At 40.1% G+C, this 25,510-nt stretch overlaps 2 protein-coding genes across 3 annotated transcripts; one reads left to right on the forward strand and one right to left on the reverse strand.

Annotated features, from left to right (window-relative positions):
* Positions 1-5,282: 5,282 nt before the first annotated feature.
* On the reverse strand, positions 5,283-8,497 carry LOC117832337 (macrophage mannose receptor 1-like). Its single transcript, XM_034711429.1, has 6 exons — positions 8,444-8,497; positions 7,954-7,980; positions 7,354-7,675; positions 6,053-6,409; positions 5,859-5,959; positions 5,283-5,679 (listed from the first exon to the last, which is right to left on the reverse strand). Exons 1-6 carry the CDS (start codon positions 8,495-8,497, stop codon positions 5,554-5,556), a joined length of 987 nt encoding a protein of 328 aa, XP_034567320.1. The 3' UTR covers positions 5,283-5,553.
* Positions 8,498-10,187: 1,690 nt separating this feature from the next.
* On the forward strand, positions 10,188-24,330 carry LOC117831996 (SWI/SNF-related matrix-associated actin-dependent regulator of chromatin subfamily E member 1-like). Of its 2 annotated transcripts, none has more exons than XM_034710938.1 (11): positions 10,188-10,313; positions 10,858-10,915; positions 14,648-14,691; positions 15,990-16,088; positions 18,935-19,015; positions 19,615-19,746; positions 19,837-20,008; positions 20,105-20,277; positions 20,397-20,498; positions 20,631-20,901; positions 22,192-24,330. In XM_034710938.1, the coding sequence occupies exons 2-11, from the start codon at positions 10,909-10,911 to the stop codon at positions 22,584-22,586; spliced, it is 1,476 nt and encodes a 491-aa protein (XP_034566829.1). In that variant the 5' UTR covers positions 10,188-10,313; positions 10,858-10,908; the 3' UTR covers positions 22,587-24,330. The 2 variants fall into 2 exon arrangements, with proteins under 2 accessions (XP_034566829.1, XP_034566828.1); XM_034710937.1 differs by having other exon boundaries at positions 10,189-10,313; positions 18,935-19,027.
* The last annotated feature ends 1,180 nt before the right edge of the window (positions 24,331-25,510 follow it).

Consider the following 25,510-nt stretch of genomic DNA (forward strand, 5'->3'; position numbering starts at 1 on the left):
AACCAAGTTGTCTGTGCTTGTATAACTTAGTAGTTGTTTTATTCTTGGTTGTTCCTTTTATTATTTTTATGATTTTGGAGCTGCAAATCTGGAAATCTGAAGCATTTGACTTTAAATACATAAATAAGGTTTCCAAATAACATAATGTTGCAGATGTACACGCATGTATTTTTCATATGATTTTTTAAAGGGTATTTCTTTACATCAGCATCTTTAAAAGATACTACTCCAGTACTTTAATGTTACTTTCACTTGTGTTGGAGTAACATTTGACCAGGAGGATCTTTACTTTGACTTAAATCATGAAGCTGTGTACTTTGTCCACCACTCAAGTTTGACTTTTTTAACTCCAGGTATTTAGCAGCTTACTCCTGACTCACAATTTAATCAGTGACTACTTCAAGAGAATATTCTAAAGACAAAAAAGGTTTTGTTTCACCAACCTGATAAGAGGAGAAACACCAAAGTCCTTGACTCCATGGTACTGGCTCTGTTTCTTCCTTTTACTGTCTCATTATTTAGCTGTAAGAAAGATAAAAGATCATGACTGATTGACAGATTGGGTGGTGCTCATTGTGATGAGACATACAGGACTCCTTCCTCTGATATCAGAGGTTAAAAAATGTGAAACAAAAACCCTCCTGACTGAGCTACTGTTTGTTCAAACCAATATTCTCACTATTACAATAATTTAAAGGTGATACAGAAATACTCATGTTTTTAGTTAAAGACATTTGAATGTATAGAAATATGTGTCACACAACTCTTGGTCAATTTCATTACAAGAAAAATCACATGTACCCATTTTAAAATTATAGTTCTCAAGATAAAATGGCTCCTTTGTCTTTCACACTAGTTACAAAGTCCACTTTGTTCGCTTAAATTTGGGACAATCCTTAGGATGAGCTGAAGCCTAGATAAAGGGCCTCCACCTGCTGAGATAAATATTAATGTTAAATGTTAAATATAAATATAAATGTTGAATATAAATATAAATGTTGAATATAAATACAAATGCCAAATATAAATATAAATATAAATGTTATTAATAGATAATATAAATAATATAATAAATATTAATACATTTTCTGTGTGTACAACTTTACAAACGGCGCCCAATGTTTCCAGTCATAATTTGCAAAACTGAACCCGAGCTTCCTGTTCTCCATCACAGTCCTTCATTCTGTTGTCAAATGAATCATCAATGTAAGACTCAGGTAACACAAGTATAACAGCACAAACAGTAGTTCCTGAGCTGTGTTTTGGACCTGGTCTTGGTACTCACAGTCATTTTAGGTTTTTCCAGTATTTTTCCAGTGATGCGAAAAGAGAGCCAGAGAGAGGAAACCGTAGATAAGCCGCAAAATATACTTTACTATTCAGATATTTGTGTTACATGATCAGGTTTTTGTCAATTCATTTTTTTTTTAATTTTTTTTTTACATTTGCTTCATTTTAAATGCATCTCAAAATTATTCTGATGTCACACACATCACACTGTTCACTCTGCTTGTTTCCTGCTCTAAAATATTAATAACACAAACTTCTTAACTTTCTTTACACCAAACCTCACACTGACCACTTTTTTTTTTAACACCAGAGAGATATTATCAATATTACAGCAAATAAAAGCCACGTTTCAGACCTTGTTTGAAAGAAAAGTTGTCTTACCAGTGACGTGAGAGTGACAGCTGATGAAGTCAAGGTGTTAACTGAAGTTCAGGAGCAAGACCTCGCCTGAACCACGTCTTCAACCACCTGGCAAGTGTACTTAAACTTTGCCATTTGACACCACTCTGCTCGTCTGGGATTCTTCTACCCACCCTCGCTACCTTCTCTATCTCTCCTTCAATTACCCTCTTTGTTTGCCTCTCCCATGTCTTTGTCCTATTTTAGGCCAAGATGGCCATTATATCCATCACTCATCACATCAAGTCAGTCTCAACACGTCTTCTTCTGAATTGTCATTGAATGTTTAATCTCATTTTGTTGTTGTTGTGTAGTCATGCCTAGTGAAACTGCAGACAAAGACGATGATGATTTTGAAATTACATTGTGGCATACATGCATTCAGATTGACTGCAGCCTTTAAACCCTCAGTGGAGTTTGATGTCATGGTTCTTTGTTTTAATCCCCACTTTGCAATCCATGCAGACATCTTTAAACCAGTTATTTGCATCGCGCCCGACTCGGTTTGACTCCACTGTCTGTTTGGGGAAAATTTAAATGATCAGATTAATTCTGTTGTTGTTTATTTTGTTCGCTTTGCACAGTGGCATCAATGTTACACGAGTGGTAATTTAGTAGAGTCCAACACATCTCAAATATTGTGCTTTTTTTTGCTATAGAACATGACGTAAACGCACAATCTGCGGTCATTACCGGAAATTTGCTACAGCTCATACCCCGTCTGTTTACTCCGTATCTGGGTAATAGATAAGGTTGTGTGCAAATGAAGGCTTTGTAAGTCATCCAAATCAGGAGAGGTCTTTACATACACAGTGTGTAAGAAGCTGAAGGCAACATAAGCAAAGAGTGACCTTGTTATCTCTGTGGCCCTAAAAACTCAAAGTGATCAACCAGGCAGGATTTTTTATAATAATAATAATAACTGGTATTTATATAGCACCTTTTTAGAAGCCCAAGGTCGCTTCACAGGGTCAGGTAGGGGGTCTGAGGGGTAGGTGGGGACAACTAATGGGGAAAGGCCTTGAGGAAAAGGTATCTTATCTTGACCGCTTATCCCGTTTCGGGGTCATGGGGGGCTGGAGCCAATAGGTGACTGTACCCTGGACAGGTCGCCAACCTAACACAGGGCAAACAACAAGAGACAGACAACCATACACACATCAATTAACCTGGTATGAACATGCTAACTCTACACAGAAAGAGAGCCCGACCGGGGACTAGAACCAAGAACCTTCTCACTGCGAGGTTACAGCACTACCCACCACACCACCGTGCAGACTGCTCTGGTTCCTCCCCGTGTTTATTCTGTATTGTTGTGTTTTCTTGGTCTAGTCTTGTGTTTAGTGTTTTATTATGTACAGTAGTTCTGAATCCTTGTGTCTCCAGTTTAGTTTTGCCGCTTCGCAAAGCACAGCCATTGTGGTTTTTCAAGTGTGTGAAGACTTACATGGTGGCGTTGATGACGTCATATGCACGTCTGTACACTCAAAAGTTGTTATTTGGAAATGCATATTAACCATAGACTGTTTAAAATATGGACGTAGTATCCGTGACGTCACCCATCTGTTTCTGAGGAGCTGTTTGAGGCCAATCATCGGCTGCAGCCATATTGCTGCTGATGAGTGATTGTGACGTAAAGTCGCAGGCTTTGAGCCTCCTAGCCAACAGCTACAGTGTTCCCGCCTGTCAATCAAGTCAGCTGTGCCTCTCATTGGAAGACTCGTAATCTGAATATCTTTGAAATTGCTGCGTTAGAAAAAAATTCACCCCCCGTACAGTGTGAGCTTATCGAGAAATGAGCTATCCAGACTACACTCGTCTTTTGTACCAGGCTGTAAACATGTTTATTTCTGGTGTAAAGATCGTCTTTCTCCCATTCATGTGTATGTGACTTCCGGTACTTCCGGAGCCAGCCTCAAGCTGGAAGAACCTGAACCTTGAAGAACTGCAGATTTTAGCCCTTCCGCATTGGACTCATATTTTTAGACCGGAGGTTGCCACTTGATACTAACTCAATAAAATTGATCCACATATAATTAAAACAACATTAATCGTTCGGATAACTCAATAATTAATTGATGGTTCAACTAAATAGCTGGTTTTGAATGCTGTACCCTTAATGGCTATGAGTTAGAAGTACTGTTCAGGTTTACAGTGTAGGTTAAGGCATATGCCAAACAACAAACTTAGGTTTTGTGGCTGTGAAACCAACATCTGAGTGGGTACGTCCATTCTTTATACAGTCTGTGGTGTGGCATGTAAGAAAGGCTGATCAGAGCACTTGTGAGAGGAAATGGTGGATTTGTTTGTAGAATACGATACATTTTTCCAGCTCATTGTCTGTTAATAATGTACAGTGTGTGCAGCCATGGGAGGGCACTGATTACTGCACCTGGTCCCAGGGCGTTTAAAAGGGTCTATTAGTCCTAGGGTCCTTATTGTAATTCTCTATTTACATTTCTTAGCAATGCATCCTTGAACCACCAACAAGTGGTCCAAAATGCTGCTGCAAAACTGTTGACCATATCATCTGGGAGATCTCATGTAACACCAATCCTCATTTCTTTGCACTGGCTTCCAGTTAAATGTAGGATCCAGTCTAAAATTCTTGTTGTTGTGTACAGAGCGCTCAATGGTCAGGCTCCACTCTACATTAGGGAGCTGCTGAAGCCTTATAGCTCCAGCAGGACTCTGAGGTCCTCTGATCAGGATTTATTGGTTTTGCCTTTTACCAGGTTAAAAAATAAAGGAGACTGTGCTTTCCAGGTTGTTGGTCCTAAACTCTGGAACAGTCTCCCTCTGGAACTGAGAGCTGTGGACACTGTTGACATGTTTAAAAAGCAGTTGAAGACCTATCTGTTTAGACTTGCCTTTGTTTAATCTGTCTGTTTTTATGTCATGTTTTTGTCTGGTTTTGCAATGGCTGTTTTGCCTTTTAATGTTTTTCTATTGTTGTTGTTGTAAAGCACCTTGTGACATCTGTTCTTGAGAGGTGCTCTATTAGTAAATCTTACTTACTTACTTACTTACTTACTTACTTACTTACTTACTTACTAAGTAATTTGGGATTATGGCCAAATCTCTGTGGTTTTCAATGCCTTTGTATCAAACAATGTTATTATTCCCCTTGTTCCTGTTATCACAAACCAATCAGAGCTACTCTTCCACCCTCTGTCCTGATTGGTCGAGTTGGTTGTCCTGATTGGCTGGGAAGCCGGTACTACTTCCTCATAGAACACGCACGAGGGGTAGGGGAAATCTGGTGGGGTGGGGTGGGGTAGTGTTGACATTCAAAATCTCTCTCCTAACTGATGTTTAGATCACGAATACCAACAGCAGCTTTAACTGCAACACATCTAGAGCGGACGTCCTATCCAATCAGGATGGGAAGAGGTACTTCTCATCTCTTTAGTAGTCTGCTTCAGTGTGTTGATAATGTCTCAGCTGGAGGACCGTGCCAATTTGGCTAAATTACAAAATCAACAACAAAAAACACATGACCACGTATTACAATCTTAAACCAAGAACAACTTTATTTTTATCTTATATTATAACTTAATAATATCTTTATTATTTTGTTTGTTTGTGTTCATTTGAATAGGTGTGTGTATCTGTTATCGGTGTTGTCGAGCAGAAGTTATACTCCCTTAGTGTGGTTTTAGTTAATTAAGACTCTTGAATGATTTGCTTTCTCCACTTCTACTTTGTGTTAAAACATCCCTCTGTTACTCACAAAGAAAAAACAACTTCTTTAGACTAAAAAATAAGTACAATGATGAATCAAGAACAATGACAAGGATGTCTAATAATTTTCTAACAGCTGAATGAAGAGCCTATGTGGAAAAAGTCTCTAAATTAAAAAAATCATGTACAATTGTTCTTCTTCTTCTCTTTCTTTTCCTCCAGGTTGAAGACTTTTCCGTCCGGCTGCTTCCTCCATGTCAGCTTCATATCTTTACTTAGACCGTGCTCCTTCAGTGTCTGCCTGAGCTGAAAAACAAAAACAGCTGTATTGATTCTCTACTCCAGAAATCACAGGAAGAGAGATGTTGTTGTAGAAACATGTTTGGTTTATGGATTTTTTTCATGTTCTTTCATTGTGCTTGAATTTCAAACAGCAGCAAGTAGATATGGAATAATTCTTCATATACAAAACTGGCCTCTATTACCTGCTGCAAGATGGCGTCCGCTGCGTCCTCCAGGTTCAGAGAGGGGTCCTTTTTAGTCAGTTTCACCCTCAGCACCCGCTTCTTCACCTGGTCTTTAATGGCTGAACAGTGTAGTTTGTACTTTTTTAGTAATGTGCTGAGTGGAAATCATTTAAATGAATGTATTGGTATTTAAATATCTAGTTTAAGCTCACCATTTTGGCACACAAAGTATAGTTTCTCATCACAGGAACGGCTATGCCATCTTCCTTCATGAATGGCCCCACAAGCAGTTTGGAAGCTGACAAGTGATCTGTCAGACACCCAATTCCTGAAGGAGTAGGAGCTCCCATCAGACCAGTTCCACAACGTGTCTTTGTAGAGGCCGATCAAGACAGAGTTGCCCTGAATACTCTTTTTGATCTCTTCGTTCTCAGCCTGGTTCCTCACACTAGCCAGGTCAGTGTAGTGCTCCCTGCAGTAGCTCTGAGCCTCCTCCCAGGTCTTTTTCTCATTCACATAGATGAAGTTGGAGGAGACTGTGGTACCAATTCCAGCGGGGGAATCTGTTTCTTTTTTTTCAAGGAACAAATAGCAGCACATTTAAAACATGTGAGCCATAAGCATAACAAAGTATCTGAATTTACATACAATCCATTAACAATAACCTCTGTGGTCAGCATAAAAACACACCAAGTTGACACAGTAGAGATTGTCTTTGAAAGTTTTTATGAAAGGCTGCTCTTGTGTTTATTTCGGTGAAACAAAGTATGCATGATGTGTAAAGGGGGGTAAAAAAAAAAATGACAGAAAGAACACAGGCTAAGATTTCCACCATTTAGCCGCCAATGAGTGAACTGTTTCCCTGAGAGCTGGAGGAGACCAAAGCAGGGCTTGAAATTCAATGGAAATTTAACAAAAATTAACCCAACAAAATTGTCGCAGTAACAATAATCTTTGGATATTGCCTTTTATGTTATTATATTTATTATTATTATTATTATTATTATTATTATTATTATTATTATTATTATTATTATTAATAGTAGTAGTAGTAGTAGTAGTAGTATTGTTAGTATTATTAGTATTATTAGTATCACTATTATTATGAATGCCTTAAAGAAACCAAATTGAACAGCAAAAACTAAACAGTCAGATTCTATATCTTATGGTCTCTCATTTTACGGCAACATTACTTTATATTCTGAACTTAAGCACATGAGTTCAACAGTAACCTTAGATAAATCCTCTTTTCTCAAACCTTTAATCCAAAGGTTCCTTTGACGACATTCACTTAAACTCCTCTTTATTCTTTATCTTTCCCCTTCACCCATGCACACACACAGCATGACTTCATTATCTTCCTTTTTAACTAATATACATATTTGGTTATCTAAAGATTTTAGAACTAACACAAGGTTCAAACAACATTTATTAACATGTAAGTGTTAATCAGGGAAAAAAATACTTTTGTTTTTGGGCTATTTGCAATTGTAATTGTTGATGTTGTTGTTACCTTCATAGCAGACAAAGAAAGTTTCATAGTCAGAATTGACATCATTCCATTCTCCATAAGGTGACATAATAGCAAACTTCTCAATTCCATTGACGTTATTGGGTTCACCAACACGCCAGTTCCTGAACTTGTCCTCTCCTTTGCCATAGCATCCCTCTTCCTCCAGTGACCATTTCCACCTGTTAATTTTACCAGACAGTCCTATCCACATGACAAAATCTTCTGGTGAAGCAGCCACCAGCTGATCTGACTCCTCCTGGTTGCTGACAGTAGCCAGGTCAGTGTACCTCTCTCTGCAGTACTTCTGAGCGTCAGCCCAGGTCTTTGCATGTCGAACATGGATGTAGAGACGAGGAAAACAAACGGGAAGGAGACACAGTCCTGCAATGAGGAAAAGATTCCTTTTTACTGGCCCTGAAAAGAGCACTTCAAGGTATAAAGATAAGTCATTGCACCAACCTGATACAAAAAGAAAAATTTGAGTCCTCCCCTCCATGGAAATGGTTGTGATTCTACCTTTTACTGTGTAAGAAATATTGTAACATGTTGATTAACACACTTGACGCTTAAGTCATACAACCCAACTTTTAAGACTCTCACCTCATATTTCTCGAACTTTGGCTCAAGCTGAACAAAAGAAAGAGACCTTTGGTTAGAGTCTACACGTTTTTTTTTCGATAGTCCAATTTGTCCTCTTAAGTTCTTAAGTTTTCATTTCACAAGACAAAACTTCATGTTTCAATTATTGTTTCTGCTAAATGTTGTCTTACCTGTAATGTGAGGGTGACCACAGACTTCAGACAACGATGATGATCGTGAAGTTGAAGCTACACGGTGAAATGCGCACTTCTATTTGCTGTAGCTTTTGATATACCTCAAACCCTCAGAGTTTGATGCCATGTCATTTGTTAAACCCCACTTTGCAACCCATGCAAAGACTGGATAAGATTATCTATTTGCATCATGCCTGAGTGTGCCTGACTCCAATTTCTGTTAGGGGAAAATTCAAATGACCAGATTAATGTTGTTAATCGCACTGATTCAAATTTTAGTCATTCAATAAAGTGAAGTGATTTGGAGCCATGTTTACTTTGAGACCAGTCTTTCCAAAGTGATTGACTGAGTTTCCCAGCTTATTCGTCATCTAACCTGTAACTGTAACAGTGTCTGTATACCAATCAGCACTAAGACAGTCCACCTGAGAGGCATCAATGACCTCTGCCTTGACTGAGTTAGGGTTGGAAAGAGGGATAGGGGAGATTAAGAGAGAGAGAGATGATAGTGATGATATACATAGTGGTAGTTGTTGCCATTGGAGACTGGTATGTCCACAACAGCAGGCCGTCTGTGGCAGCAACTCAGAGGAACCTACGAGACAAAGGAGTTCAGAGACTCCAGAAAAGGTCTATAGCTAGAAACTTTAATGGGATAGGGAGAGTTAAAGTAAGTAATAGGCAGCGAGAGGAGTGAGATAGGATCCCTGTGTGTCGGTGTGTCAGTTCCCAAGCAGTCTAAGCCTTTAGCAGCATGAGCTGGTCCAAACCTGAGCCAGCCCTAACTATAAGCTTAACTGGTAGTCACTTCTGGGTTGGCACTAATGATGTTTTATAATCCATCCCCTGTTGAGGCATCCCTCAGGGCTTGTTAATGGGCCCCCCTTGTTCTCTCATTGCATGTCCCCTTCCCAAGTTAAAATGACATGATAAACATTTTTTTCCCCATGATTAAGTTACATACAAAAAGGGAGAGAAGAGTTCAATGCATTAAAAATAATATTTGATAAAGAAGCTGAAGTAAACACATACTTTGATATCATTAAATATATCAAAGTCGAAGGTTGTTTGCAAATAAAGGTTTAGCAAATCATCCAAATGAGTAGAAACTTTTACATACACAAATTAACTATAGACACCCCAAGCATGGAAAGCAAAGCATGACTGCTCTTAAATCCTCCTAGGTCTACTAAAAACTAAAAGTGAACTTATCAAGCATGACCTTTGGTCTGTAAAAATAGAGTCCTTTAAATCAATCAAGTGTTTGCTGTTACTATGCATCACTACACACTCAAAACTTGTTGAAGAATGACAGAGGGAAATATGATGATTTAGTACTTTGAACTAGATAACCAAGATGCACTTTTCACTTTAAGGAGAATGTATGAAGAAATCTGCAATCCATTTTTATAGAATGTGCCTTATGAATAATTTAAACAAAAACTTCAACTTGTACTTAAACCTTTCATTCTGGTGTCAAAGACAAAAGTAAATGATTCAGTTGCAAGAACACGGAAGAGGAGAAGGGCATTTAAAAAAAAAAGGAAGATAATTTTTTGTATTATTAATATTCTGTGAAAAAATTCAGAATTCTGCAAAAAAGTCAGAATTCTGACTTTTTTTTCTCAAATTCTGACTTTAATTTTAGGATTCTGACTTTAATCTCCAAATTCTTACTTGATCTTATAATTCTGACTTTAGTCTTAGAATACTGACTAAAATCTCAAAATTCCGACTTCAATTTTAGGATTCTGACTTTGATGTCAGAATTCTGACTTTAATCTCACAACTCTTAATTGATCTTAGAATTCTGACTTTTTTTTCTCAGAATTCTGACTTTAATCTCCGAATTCTGACCTTAGTCTTAGAATTCTGACTTTAATCTCCAAATTCTGATTTTTTTCTCAGAAAAAAAAATCATGATAAAAAATGTTGACCTTAATTTATTATTTCTTTCAGTCGCCCTAATCGTCTTCCATACAAGAATCCATGATTTGATTTGCTGTGATTCTATTCTATTGGATTTGATGTTACTTCACTTGACTGCGGTAACTGCTGCTCTTACACTCCAGTCCAGTTGGTGGCGGTAATGCAGCTGCAGGCGTGAACAACACAATGTAAGAAGCAGAAGAAGAAGAGAGTCACAGGCGGAACAAGCGGCCCTGCAGAGGAACAAAGGACGGCTGAGTGAGTGTGATCATATTCTATCTCAACTAAATGTCTTTAAATACTGTCATTTTCACCGTTTATAACGAAGGCGTTAATTTACACGAAGGTGTATTCGTGTAACCATTTTACTCCTCAAGCTCTTGATGCTCTCCGATCAGCCTCATGTGCTCAACGTTAGCGGGAGTATTGTCCCTGAATGTTAGCTTGGTTTAATTCAAACACTTCGCGAGTTCCCACTAAACTTCAGAAGCTGGAAACAGTTATTGTTAGTGTATGTTTTGTGTTTCCTTGCAGTAAGAACCAAATTACCTGTGTATCTTCTCCTAACGAATTGCAACTGTAACATTAAACGAGTGAAATGCTCAGTTTCATGAAGGCCAAGCAGGGGGGGCGGCTAGCTGTTCAAGCCTCGTCAGCCATTGTTGTCACAAACCATCAGGGTTAATGTTAGTTTCCAGTCAGTTTTAATATTTTAGATGTTATTGTTCTTCTGTCAAACGAATGAAACGGTTGTAATGTACCCCAGTTAATGTGTGTGACTTCTTACTGTGTTTTTCTCCAGGTTACCCAGTATGGAAATAGTCTGCTCTGGTTAGCCAAGTCTCAAGCAACCATGTCAAGTAAGTAAGCGTGCATGTTGTTAGTAAAAACTACACTTGGTATGTTTTGATTTTTGGAACATGGAGCACTGATATTGATGTTTCAGAAATCACATGTAGAGACGTGTCTTATGTTGTTTCTAAATTGCTGTTGGGGGCTGGGTTAGAGGGAGACTGCATTAACACTCCCATACACTCTTTAACCCTCCTGCTACCCTCAAATTTACTAACATCTTTTATCATTGGAGTCAATTTGACCCCAGCAATTTAAACCTCCAGAAACTGATTGTTACCTTGGTTTATGTGTCAAATATATATGAACCATAAACACAATTTAAAGCAGTTAGAAGGACTTAATTTGTAAAACAGAACATCAAACTGCTGCGAGTTAGTCATGCTCTCGTTGGCTCCGCCTTGTTTCTATGTTATCAAAACGTATGACACAGGACACATCATTGAATGTCTGTATAGACATGGTAGCTGGAAATATTATATCTCAATCTAAAGGTTGGTGGTTCAATCCCAGCTCTGGCAGTCACATGCAGAAGTGTCCTTGGTTATAGTGACCTCAATATCATCCAAAACAACCAAAACAAATGAGTGTAAAATGTTGATATTTCTTATGTTATATACAGCAAAAACAGCATGGGGTCAAATTGACCCCAAGGAACACTGATGTATAATTTTTTTAAGATGAAATTGGAACATATCAACATTTTGATTTTACATTTTCCCAGTTGTCCCCATTAAATTAGGATAAGTCATGAAATTTGAAGCCCAAAAAAAGGATGTTAGTCATTAATTTAGAGCAGTAAACATTGGATGGGGTCCAATTGACCCCAAGGATAATAGGAGGGTTAAGTCTTTTTTGTGGTTCATTAGACGTGACTTTGGAGTCACAGCTCGAAAAAGAAAACTTTCGAGTTAACTTAAATTTAGAAACATCACTTTGCCTGTAAAGTGGCACAAGACTTGTGGCGTCGTGTCATTTGAGCACGACTCAAAAAAAAAAAAAAAATTATAATAAAACTGGGCTCCTGTGGATCTTTGGAAAGTCTTAACAAATCTAATAATAGATTTTGAAAATTCCTTATCATGAAGGTCTTCATTAAATTTATGAGGGCTTCACATTTTGTTGGGACATGTCTTAAAGGTCCAGTGTGTAGAAAAGGGAATGTATATTGCTCAACCCCCAGAAAAGAAGCTCCTATGATACATGAGAAGTTTGATCCCTCCTTTTAACAAGTTACCTTTATTAAAAAATAGGCATGGTGTATAGTTTGTTCATTCTGTGCCGCTGTAAAAAATTAGGGATGGGCATTTCAAGCCAAAATACTAGGGCTGAACGATTAATCGAATTCAAACCGACATCGCAATGTAATAAAATGCAATTATCAAATCGCAAAGGCTGCGATTAAAAAAAAAAAAAAAAAAGTTTCATGTACACAGACGCAGCCTTACGTGTCATGCATGCAGTAGGTGGCCGTAATGCGCCTTTCAGCTGATTTGCCGACGGCAAAAAAACTCAGAAGAACGAGACGCGTGTGAGCAGGGGATGAAGAAAACAACTTAAGCCACGCTAAGTTTTGATTTGTTGTTTTGTTAAAAATGGCCTCAGCAGAAGAACCGATCATATTGGGACGTACAAAGTAATCAACACGCTGAATATCAACATGTGGAGCAGGCTTATAAATAATCACCGCAGACGCAGAATTGGTGAAGACCCAGACAACATGTGGATTTACTGCAACAGGACAACTGAACAGAATCATATTTAAGACTCACAGTGTCCAGTTTTCTGTCTACTAGTTCTTATTGAGAAAAATAATCATGTTTACATGGTCAGGTGTCAGTCAGGAGCGCAACCGGGTCAGAATCAGTCCGGCAGCGGAGAAAAAAGAGACCTGTCACTCAGCCGCAGCCCCCAGCTGAGCGTCTCCGCTGTGAGCAACACCTTCAGTCGGCTGGTTCACATCCAAACATGCTTTAAGCTGAAAACACTTGTTTGGCAGAATTTTGTTAATTAGTTGTGGTGAACGCTTACAAGACTGCAAGTCAAAGGATTCAGTAAGTTTACAACTGTAATTGAAGTAGATAAACAAACTGTCTTTCATATTAATTCATGCTTCATTTGCCTTTATCTTAACAGAAGTCTAGCCTATGAGAAAGAACAGTTTGTGTATAATAAATCTGATATTGTTTATTATAATACAGATTGATTTATTACTTGTGTTTGTCGAAAAATACATGAAGAGGACCTTGAAAAAATAATCGTATACTAAATCGTAACCGCAATATTAAGGAAAATAATCGCAATTAGATTATTTTCCAAAATCGTTCAGCCCTACAAAATACTATTCAATAATCATTGGCATCTCTTTGACGTTATTCAAATAATCGAAAACAAATGCACGCCTGTCACGTTAACAGCCTTTTTGTGTTGCAGTCACGTTAACCAGCCGCAGGACGAGGTGCTGCTAGTAGCGTGCACTGACAGCGTCTGTCTCGAGCTTTACATTGGTGTTTCTGTGACACGTATTACAATCGGGCACCAGTAAAATGATGAAAAATGGTACTTTTAAAATGAGAAAATATTCAAAGTAACTCTTTGGTTTTTACAAAGGGAACTAATATTCAAAAATTATTGCCCATCCCTAGTAGAAATATTACAGAACAAGATGGTGGTCTCCAAGGAAGGGGTCCCTCTCCGTCAGTAAATATAAAGGGCTCATTATAAGTTAAAAAATACTGAATCATTTTTAAATAGGGTGATTATACAGCCATTGAAACAGAATTATGAATATTGTATTCCATCTCTGTCTGTTCTTCTAAACACTGCTGAATTCTACAAACTGTACCTTTAGTTCTTTATGAAATCTTCATTATCTAGATGGCGATATATTTTAGCTTCTTTAGAACATGCTTTAAGTAAATTTGGTTTCAAGGTGGAAAACATGGGAAATGAATGATCAGCAGGGGCAGACATTATGGAGCCAATTTCAAGATATGCTAGAAAAGCTTTTAGACTTGAATTTGAATTAAATATACCAAACATGTCTCATTACAGCTTGTTCTGCTGTGGAAAAACGGCAGCGTTGAGTTTTAAATAGAGGTGTTAAAAAATATAGATACAGCAATACATCACGATACTTTGACCTCCAATATGTAAGGGATATTTCAACTCTTAATATTGATTTGTTTGTAAAAAATAAAAAATCATTTTTTAGCCGAGTTGGAACTAAAATACGACCTCAGTATTTCAAAAACAATAAAGTGGAAAATTTGTTTCAATCAAATAGTTTTGACTTAATTTGTCCTTTCAATTTTGAGTAATATTGTGTGATTTACATAAACACCATCCCTATTTTTTTCTTTGTTAACTCTATAGAATATCACAATGTTGTGATATTGTGATGCTATCGTAGCATGTCCAAAGTATCGTGATGCGTATCGTGTTGTGATGTTCTTGCCAATACTCACCCCTAGTTTTAAATGCAAGAGCCGGACAAAAATATCCTCCCTAATTAATGCAAGTTTTAAAAGATTGAAAAAGGAACATGTGGAATAAACGAAACAATCGTAAACTTGATTTAATAATGGTGCCTATCAGAAACAGGCGTCCTCAACCGGGTTTTCGAATCATCCACATTTTAGGTTTCAAGGGCGAATGAACACTGTCTTTTTAAATGAATCATGCTCAAGATCTGAGTTGTTATAATAGAGAATAACTGATCACCTTTTCTTCTCTCGCAGAGCGACCATCCTACGCCCCTCCCCCTCCCCCTGCTCCCACAACGGTAAGTGTCTGACTCAAATCAGCTGATTTAAGTATCGTTTATTAGCCTTCGTTATCTCCGTACCCTCCTCTCGGTTCTCTCTCGTCTCTCCTTCTGTCTTGCTCCCTTTTTCCCTGCACTCTGCTCTTACCTCTTCCTTTCAGAGTATGCGGCTAGACTCGTTCAGCTTCCCATCATCGCTTTCACTCCTGCTTTTTTACCTGTCATACCACCACATATTTGCTACTGGAGACACATTTCTTGGGTTTCTGATTCTCTGAGATCTTGTTTAAAAGTAAGCAAACGTGTGTACAGGAACAGACTCGACACACTTGTTTGTTGTTTTCCTTCACATTCAGCAGCAGGGCACACCATCACGTAAAACAGGGCGAATGAAATGCTAATAAGGAATTCTGATGTTGTGCACTCACTCTGGATGGCAGCCTATTGGCCAGTTATAGGGGTGGGAATTTATAAGATTTGATCAATGTCAATGCCATTGTCGATTCTGCAATTCATTATCAATTCTCCTAACGATTCCTGAGTATTTTTTTGAGGGGAAAAAAGTAGTTCTACACAGTCTTCCGAAAGGAACTATTTCCAAAATTATGTCTGCACAAGACTGAACATTAGCATATTCAACTTGAACATACTGAACAATAGGTTGACCTCATTCTCGGCCCCGTGAGTCCGAACGTGGCCCCTGGAGCCTGGATGTAAAGACTTTGAATTTGGAGAGCAAAGACGCTTTTCCTCTGGGTGTCATCACGGAGGTATTTTACCCGCTCTCGTTGCCCCATTTTTGGCCTTGTGAGTCCGGACGTGGCCCCTCGAGCCTAAGGGAAAGTGTCCCAACTCTGAAAGGGGAGAGGTAGGTGGGGGTTTCGCCTCCCCAACATGAACATGTTCACATGGAAGCCTTGTCCACTTTGGCCCGACGCTAACCCCAAGTTTCGAGGCCGGAGTCGACAAATGCTGCATCATATTTGAGGTATTTGCACCTAGGAGTGTGTGACGTAATGTGTGCTGGGAAATGAATCGTTAAGAAGAATCGATAACATTTGAGGTGTACAATTCCGATGGAATTGATCAATTGTAATCGGTTCTAAGTCGGATCCGGTTTTTGATTCCCACCCCTAGCCAGTTGCCACATTTTCTTTACCTTCGCATGTTGACCTCATAAACAAAACAAACAAGTAAACCAGTATACATATATATTCACATTTCTCCCCTTGTCACTTATTTCTGTTGATTCCGCTTCCTCCTCTTGTTTGTGAGCCATTTCTCATTCGTGTTTTGTCTCATTTGTCTTCCATCAGCAAATGCCTTCCACCCCAGGGTTTGTGGGCTACAACCCTTACAGCCATCTGGCCTACAACAACCTCCGGCTGGGAGGGAGCTCCGGAGGCTCCAGCAGGGTAATGAACTGATGGAGGGAATTTAGAAAAATATGAGAGTAACGTAACAGGGGGTCGGGTTGTAGGATAACGGGGAGGGTAGACGACATGAAGGGACACGGATACTGGAGAGGGAGGAGCTGTGGAAAGGTTATGATCACCAGTGCAGAATAAAGAAGCTACTCAAAGGCTTATTTTGGTGTTTTTATCTGGGCCTTGATGCTACACACTTAAGATGTGTTTTTTTGTATTGTAGCCAGGCTCAGATTCTTTCTGTCTGATAACCTTACAGACAGAAATCTGCAAATAAAAACTACCTTGTGAAGAGGAAAATGATAAGACCAGAAACAGCTGTTCCAGGGTTTGCTTTGAAACCCCCAGACTTTTTACAACATCCTCAATATGTTATTCTTTGTTCAATATGTCATACACAAACACTATTTAAGCTCCAAATTTAGCATTTAAGTCACACAATAATACAACATATTGTTCTGTCAGCAAAGTCTGGGAGCTTTAAAGTTGTTGGCACAAACCAAAAACTTCGCTGGGTGCATTACCTTTAATAATCTGATGAATACATTAATTCTGACTCATTTGTATTGATATGATTGATTCATTCATTCAGTGCAAAGTCCCTAACTAGCATCAATGCTCAGCACAAACCATAGCAGTCCCCTTAATGAAAGAGTTTTTAAAATCTGATAAAACAGGCGGTCTCAACACGATGCACCATTTTAAAGCTCAGTCTCTGCCCTGGACAGTCATCAGTTTATCACTCAATCTATAAACCAGACTTCGCTTTTTAAACACTTTGATACATAATACAATAATGTAACACAAAGTGCTATAAATGGCTGAAAAATGATAAATAAATACATTGAAGGAAACAGTCAATAACCCTGCCACCCACACCAAACAATGCAGATATAAGTAAAGAAAACATTCTAAATTAAGACTCGATGAAAAGAAGAGATGCATCAAACAAAGTCCATACATGAGATACTAAAACACGTTGTAACCGCTAATAAATCAACGACAATAAGATCAAAGTTAGACCAGGGGTGTTAAACTCATTTCAGTTCAGGGGCCACATACAGCTCGAGTTGATCTCAAGTGGGCTGGACCAGTAAAATCATAACATAAAAACCTATAAATAACAACTCCAAATTTTCCCCATTTGTTTTAGCGCAAAAAAAAGCACAAGTACATTCTGTAAATGCTCCCATTTAATGAACTCTCTTTTTTACATAAACAGCTGTTGTATTTTTCACCATGAGGAGTCTCATAGTGGGGCCGAATATGATATTCTTTAGGGACTGACACCTGCTGCGAACACACAGGTTTCCCAGTCAGCTGACACAGTAGTGTTAGTAGTGAAGAAGCGCACCCATGACGCACCCACATGTATTGTAAGTACATGCACGATATGTGCCCCCTAGAGGACAAATTCGAAATAGCAATTAGTTTTATTGAAAAATTGCAGTAAATATCTTCTCTGCAATTTTTCACTTTGCAAAGTAATCCTGCGGGCCATATGTTTGACACCCCTCAGTTAGACAAATAAATACGGTCGAGGCAGATGTGTGTCTAACATGAGTCTGGTCCTGCTGGAGGTTTCTGCCTGTTAAAGGAAGTTTGTCCTTGCCACTGTAACTAGATAAATGCTGTAATGTGCTCTGCTCATGTTGAGGTAGCCCATAAAAAAATCAACTAGAATAAGATAAAAGTTAGACAAATAAATACGGTCGAGGCAGGTGGCTGTCTAACACAAGTCTGGTCCTGCTTGAGGTTTCTGCCTGTAAAAGGAAGTCGGTCTTCTTGCTGTAACTTGCTAAATGGTGGATTAAGATGAAATCAAACTGAGTCCTGTCTGTAAGATGGGACTGGATCTTATCCTGTCTTGATGTTGGGTCTTTGTTAATAATTTGAGAGAGAGTACGGACTAGACCTGCTCTGTTTGTAAAGAGCCTTCAGGTAATGTTTGATTTGGCGCCTTATGAATAAAGATCGATTAATCATAAACAATTTAAAATCCAGATTAATAAGATAAAAATAGTAAGACAGTTTGTGAGACGTTAAAGCACACTGAAATTTCAACTTAATTAAGAAGCCAAAAAATAAAGGCACTGAAATAGAATAAAACTTATATTATTGTCTTTTATTTATTTCCCTCTCAGTGAATTAACTTAGCATGAGTAGCTCCTTGTTCTTAGACTTATAATATTTAAGAATATCAAATAATATTAATAGAAGAATTCATTAATAAGATATAAATACAAATACAATGAAAATAATGATAGTAAAAGTACGTACAAAAGACAGAAAAGGCTATTTAGAAAATAAATGGTTGGTTTATGCAGGTACCAGTGAGGAGAGCTGGTTGTCCTTTAACACAGCTTCACGTCAGTTTGCAGAGATGCTCTTCTTGATTACGTTGGAGTGTTTGCGTACGAAATGAACAGCTGGTGGAGTTTTTAAAATTTTGTGTGATACTCGATAAACCAGTCACCCAGACCCCAAACAAAACCTTTAAACATCCAGATGAACACATAAAACGTCACTGTTTGATCCTATTAATGTTAATAAATGTCTTTAATAAAAGGTACATGGCCTGTGATGATTATGATTTGCCTCATATTGTCAGATGGAATGTTTTTCCTCATTTGGCAGTCTCTTAAAGTCATTTACGTCTCTGCATGCATGTAAATGAACTTGCATGCCTAAAAAGAGTTTGCTGGTTTACACCTTCATAAGCCTCTCAATGTTCAGACCACAATCAGCTGATTTTGTATGATCTCTCTGCTCTCTCCTAACCCTCCCCCCTCCCTCCCTCCCTCCCTCTCTCTCTCTCTCTCTTCCTCCCACAGAACTCCTCAGGCATCACTGTCCCAAAGCCTCCCAAACCTCCAGACAAGCCCCTGATGCCTTACATGCGGTACAGCCGGAAGGTAAGCAGGAAGGTAAGACACCCATCCACGGTGTCTGCTTTTACTGCTTGTCCTCCCATCCCCTGAACAGTTGCAGGGGTGTTAGGGTGGGAAACAGCCAAGCCATGACGCCTTCACCACCGCAACCTCGCCCGCCTAGTGGAGCCTCTCCTCTCTGTTGGCTCACAGTACCCTTCTGTGTTCGTCAACCAATAAGAAAACGACAACCTTTAGTTGTGTTTCTAAAAGCATGATCTACTCCTGCCCTCGTTTCCTCCTCTTTACTTTTCGCTTAAAGACAAATTCTTCTCTGTAGATTGATATTTCTACACAACTGGTGATTCTTTCTTAGAAATATTATCATTTATTCCACCCTGACTTCTGCAACACTTCAGGCTTTATGCTAGTTAAATATTCTGTACTTAGAGTTGGTCTTGGTATTCAGATAGTTCCTTCCCTTTTGCACTTTTCCTCCTTTGCTTCCTTCACTACCTTGTAGTAACTGAGTTGAACTTTTGACTGCACCTGTAGTGACGAGACGCTCTCCCCGTGTGTGTGCGTGTGGGCCGACGCTCCCGCTTGCGCATGTGCGTGTTTTTTTGTTTGTGTGAACGTGGAAGGTATGGGACCAAGTCAAGGCATCGAACCCGGACCTGAAGCTGTGGGAGATCGGGAAGATCATCGGGGGGATGTGGAGGGACCTGACGGACGAGGAGAAACAGGACTACCTGAACGAATATGAGGCGGAGAAGGTGAGGGGATGCAGGGCGGACAAAAGAAATATATTTAAGGATTGTAACATCAGACTGCAAGTAGTTACATTATCTTCCTCGCCTCCACAGATTGAGTACAACGACTCTTTGAAGGCCTACCACAACTCCCCCGCATACCTGGCCTACGTCAACGCCAAGAACCGGGCAGAGGCTGCAATGGAGGAGGAGAGCAGACAGAGGCAGAGTCGTATGGACAAAGGAGAGCCGTACATGAGCATCCAGCCAGCTGAAGACCCTGATGGTCCGTTTGCATGTTGATAATCTAAAATCAGTCATAAGAATTATCCTCCTTTTATCTTTGTCAGTTTATACTCTTCCTCTTCTCTCCATCATCCAGACTACGATGACGGTTTTTCAGTGAAGCACACAGCCGCCGCTCGCTTCCAGAGGAACCATCGGCTCATCAGCGACATCCTCAGTGAGATCGTAGTGCCTGATGTCCGCTCAGTGGTCACCACGGCGCGCATGCAGGTCCTCAAGAGGCAGGTCCAGTCCCTAATGGTGCATCAGGTACGTTTGATCAGCTGTTTCATTCTCTGATGTTGTCGAGTAATTCACGTAAAAAGGTTGAGCACATCTCAGGCGCTAGTGAACCTCATAGACTCACTGTTTATTTGTGCATGATGCAGAGGAAGCTGGAGGCGGAGCTTCTGCAGATTGAGGATCGGCACCAAGATAAGAAAAGGCGCTTCCTGGAGACCACGGACTCTTTCAACACTGAACTCAAGAGGGTACGATTTCTCTTTGATTACATGAGAGCAGCAGATTACTGAACATTTATTTGGTACAGTCACAATATGACCAGTAGAATCATTTAAATTGTCAAGTTTTTGATGAAGCCACCGTTTTCCGTGTTTCTCCAGCTGTGCAGTCAGAAGGTGGAGGTCGACATGGAAAAGCTAGCAGCAGAGATGGCCGCCGCAGAGGAGGCGGCCCGGCGCCGGGCGGAGGAGAGAGAGCGAGAGGCGGCAGAGCAGGCCGAGAACGCCGCTCAGCAGGCTCAGCAAGCTCAGCAGCAGCAGCAGGAGGCGGCGGCAAACAAAGCTACAGAGCAGAGCAATGCCAATGCTAGCAACACTGCTAGCCCTGCCTCAGGGACCAAGGAGGAGGACAAGCCGACACCAATGGAGACAGGTACGAATAGTGGTTAACCCTTTGAGTTGATGCAACAAAAAAGACAGAGCCTACTTTACTTTTGCTGACTGAGATGTAATTTCTTTGAGCATCTTCACTTGAGACAAATCCTAGAAATCTTTGCACCACAAGCTAAAAAAACAACATAAGGGGCATTTCGACTTTACTCCTGAACTACATGTGTTTCGACCAGTGGAACTAGGGTCTAGATTTAGTTCAGGGGTAGATAATCTCCCCTCTAAAAAGCCCCTGCTAGGGGGGTACTTCTTTTCAAAGGTCCCGGGGCTTTTGGGGGGCAGGGCCTGCAATGCTGAGCGTGTCTGTTTTTATTTCGCCCATCGTCCACAATAACATCAAACACATCTGTGATTCACTTGATTTATCTTCCTTTCATTTGTTCTATCTTTTTTTGTATGTGTGTGTACTTTTCAAAAGAAGAAGCTGTGATTCACTTGATTTAGCAGCTTGGAACAGTAGTCTTCTTTCACCCCACCGCTAATGCATCTCTACCGGTGTTACGGTTTTAAAAGTGACCCTGTAAACTGGAGACCTTCAGCTGAATGTAACAGTGTTTGTGGAGTTTACACAGTTGTTAAAACACAGAGTTTTTAGATTTAATGTCCTCATCAGATAAGCATTTAATGATCGTCTAAAGACGTTTATGAGGAATGCATCTGTCTGAAAGTCGGCAGTTAACAAGGTCGCTGTTTAAACCAAAACACTGTCCGATCTCTGCCACAGCTTTTGAGTTAAAAGGATTTTAAAGCCGTGTTGAAACGTCTTTGCTACTCGCGCTTATCTCCTCTCACGTGTTGATTCAATGAATCCATCTGTGATGAAATATAGCACCATCTAAAACAGCGCGAGCTGAGTCTCTTCCATGCTAACAGGCTAACTGTTGTGATACCTGCCTGTCCGTCTTCTTCTGTGGTATCATCTGTGATGAATGGCATTCGTCTTTGTGTTACTGCCCTCTACTGGTCTAGTGGTGTACTGCCTTTACTATTTATTTCCTCCATATGTCACTGGCCTGATTTGCCCGGGGCTTTGGCCCACGGGCGAAACCCAGACAACTATGGGGGCACAGAACCTTTAGTTCAGGGTAAAGTAGTTGGTCAAAATGCACCTATATCTTTGTCTGTTTTTGTGAAGTTGATTCAAACTTGTAGCGATTCTGGAAATGTTAAAATCTTCTAAGGGAATCACGAGTTTGGTACCGACGAAGTCAGAATGTGAATAAACTTAAATGTTAGTGCTGAGACTAAAACAAATCTCTCTTCTCCCCCATAGAAGAGGCTGCCCCTGCAGAGCCCTCAGACCCCCAGCCTGCCCCCCCTCCCTCTGACCCCCCCTCCTCTGCCTCTGACAAAGCCAGTCCCCCCCCAGAGCCCCCCAGGGAGACCAGCACTCCAGTCAGCAGTGCCCCCAGTGATGACAGCAGCAACAGCAGCAGCGGCATGCCCCCTCCCTCCTTGGAGAGCAACCCCCCAGCGCCCGCACCCCCCGCTGCCCTCGAATCTCCTGCAGCACCTGAAGCCCCCCCTGCTAACGCGGCCGCACCTCCACCTCCTCCTCCTCCTCCACCTCCGCCGCCGCCACCCTCTGCCTCAGAGGAACCAGCTCCACCGCCGCCACCACCGCTACTGCCCCCCAGCAGCCAGAGCGGGCAGCAGTACGACATGTAATGGTCAGATAGATGCACAGTGGTAGCTGTAGAAGCCCCCACCCCTTCCTGACGACGAAGAGGGACTCACGGTGTCTCCGCTCTGTGGAGGAGAAGAGCTGACAATAATAAACAACAGGTTTTTTCCTCCTCCAGCCTCATGCTGCTGGAGCAAACGTTGAATCTGCGTCCTTTAAATTTACCCAGCATGCCTGGTTCCAATACGCGAGCAAAGAAATAAAAAAAACTTCACCAAAGACGACAACACCTGACCCGACCGACTCTGTGCTGCAGACATCTGGAGAACCGTTCCTCTCCTCTTGCCACGTCCCATGATGCAGTCTGTTAGTGAAACACTCAGCATCAGATACAGGTATCTCACTGCTCTGTCACTCCACCTTTACATCCACGCTCACACGGTCAGTTTGTATGCGTGCTTGAGGCGGGGGAGTAAGGCCACAACTTCATGATTTTTACATTATCCATTTAGAACAGAAAACAAACTCAGTGGAGAGACACCAGAGTGTTCAGGATTCATTGTTTATAAAACACGTTGGTCATTTCCCGTCTTTGTTTAAATATAATCATACATTTCCAGCTACATTAGTTAAGACCAAAAGAAAACGTTTGATAGCCTAAGTGCTGAGATTTCCCTGACTTCTCAGACGTCATTGAACCTTACTCCATTCTTAAAACAGTCAAATAAAAAAGTTCCTTCTTGCTGATAAGAGTGAGTGTAAACATTTAGAATACAGGGTCTAGTTAAGACAGCATCCTCTGTCTGTTCATATTTATTTCAGGGTCATAGTGACGCAGTAAGCCTAACTCCATCCAACATTTGACTTGCCAGATACTGCCACTCAGTGGAAACAGATGGACGCACGCACTGCTCATCCAGACTTTCAACCACATACATAGTTAAATGCAAACTTCAGACAACTCCCACTGTGTAGACTTTGTACTGTTGGATGTGGCTGATATGTTATTTAAACCTTTAAATCAGCCCTTTTTATTTTTCTTAAAAGCAACTACAGCTGCAAACCTTTTGAGGTTTTAGTGCGTGACATGTTCGGAGCAGCTAAAACCTCAACCTGTTTTCTGTTAATGAAGAGTAACTTCGCATGTAAGGACCTCAACCTTTAACCCCCCTTCAGACCATTTTAGTTTCGAGTTTGCGTGGTTAGCAGATCTACTACTGTTCTATTTTTCTTAATAGAGATCTAGCCGAAGTATAATCAGTCCTCATCAAACCTCTACCTTTTGAATCTGAAGCTGTTCCTCGATCCCAGGTCGGTCTTCCGCATGGAGAGAGGCACATGCTTATGATTTGTGCAACCATGTTATGCATGTGACAAGATATACTAAAACGAATCCTGAAAGTGTTTTAATAATCACAGAGAAGAGTTAGGACTGAGGAGAAGAGTGCAAAGTGGGGGGGGGGGATAAAGTAGCAGCATGTTTTAAAGGTGCTTTTTTTAAACTGAGGATGATAGATGTGTTGACATGGATATTGGTTCCCCTGCATTTACTGCATTTCTGTAGAAAGACTTTCAGTTAGTACGTAATCTGTGAGAGCTTCAGGCTGCTTTTTAAGGATGTAAAATACTCACGCTCCCCTTCAGATGTAACCTCAGTCGCTCGAGTATTTAAAGGACTGTTTTCTTACTTGTATTGAACTGTTTTTAGTAATATGCCTCTGTTTTTGCATCTTTCTTTTGTACTGTCTAAAATTACCCTAATAAAAATAATTTCTCAGTCTTTTTCAACTCGTTTTATTTTCTCCTTATTTGTTTAGATTATGGTTTTAATATGACACATTACCCATTCTTATAGAAGTGCACCAAAAGACAATTTGGGTGCAACAGGATGCACATTGGAGTACCAGTGATGTCCACAAGGGGGCAACATTTCTACTCACAGTGGACACCTTGGAAAGGGAAGGTGTCTTGAGGAAAACCACCTTTTTTCTGGTGTAGCTTCGGAAACATAACTTGTTTACATTTCTGATTAAGAAACTGAACATTTAATTTGCTCAAGATAAACAATTCCATATAAAACTTTTGTTACCCTTCTATGCAGGGTTGTAGACCTAACATAGAGTACAGTAAAGAAAGACAGGAGGGCAATTACTGCATGATGCAGCCAATGGACAAACAAACCCCTTTTGAGTTTCCTGTTTTGTAGTTGTGATTTGGTGTAAACAAAATGTAAGCCCTTTTTGGGCTTGGGAAATGTTGCATTTCATCCCTGTAGGATGTTAAAGGTCAAATAAGAACAAAACTAACATAATTTACAAGCTCATTAATTCGGCTTCAGTAATGTATAATTAATTCAATACATCATCACGTATTTCAGGTGATTCAGAACTTGCACATCAGATTAATTTAAGTTAAGTTTTGCACTTAAGGATTTTAAGATTAGCCTGTAGCTACCAAAATCTGTTGTCTATTATCTTATTTTATTTATTTTAATTTGATGTAGCAGCCAGTGGTGTACTCAGGCTGTTTGAGGGGCAGGGGCGAAAACAATAAAAAGGGAACCTCATTTCTAACCCCTGGTCCTCACAGTTTACAGTGAATTCAAATGTATAGAGGCAGAGGTAACAAGTGGGGTTTGGGGGACCTCCCCCAGAAAATGTTGAGCATCTAATGCTTTGTGGTGAATATTTTTGTGACCAATTTTACCAGTATTACATGATAAGCATAACATAACATGATAAACTACAATGGCATCCAGACGGCATCTTTTTTTACATTTTATACATTGGAGCGGCATCCAATGGGCACTTTTTATTTGTTTTACACATTTGAAAAGTATTTTTTTTTATGTTTAATACATTTAAAGGGCATCCAGATAGCACTTTGTCATGCATTTTCCCCTGACAGGGCACCAGAGAAGGGAATTTTTGATGTCTATCTACTATAGTGGAATGCAACAGGGCCCTTT

The sequence above is a fragment of the Notolabrus celidotus genome, chromosome 20 (assembly GCF_009762535.1).
Source record: "Notolabrus celidotus isolate fNotCel1 chromosome 20, fNotCel1.pri, whole genome shotgun sequence".
Lineage (NCBI taxonomy): Eukaryota > Metazoa > Chordata > Actinopteri > Labriformes > Labridae > Notolabrus > Notolabrus celidotus.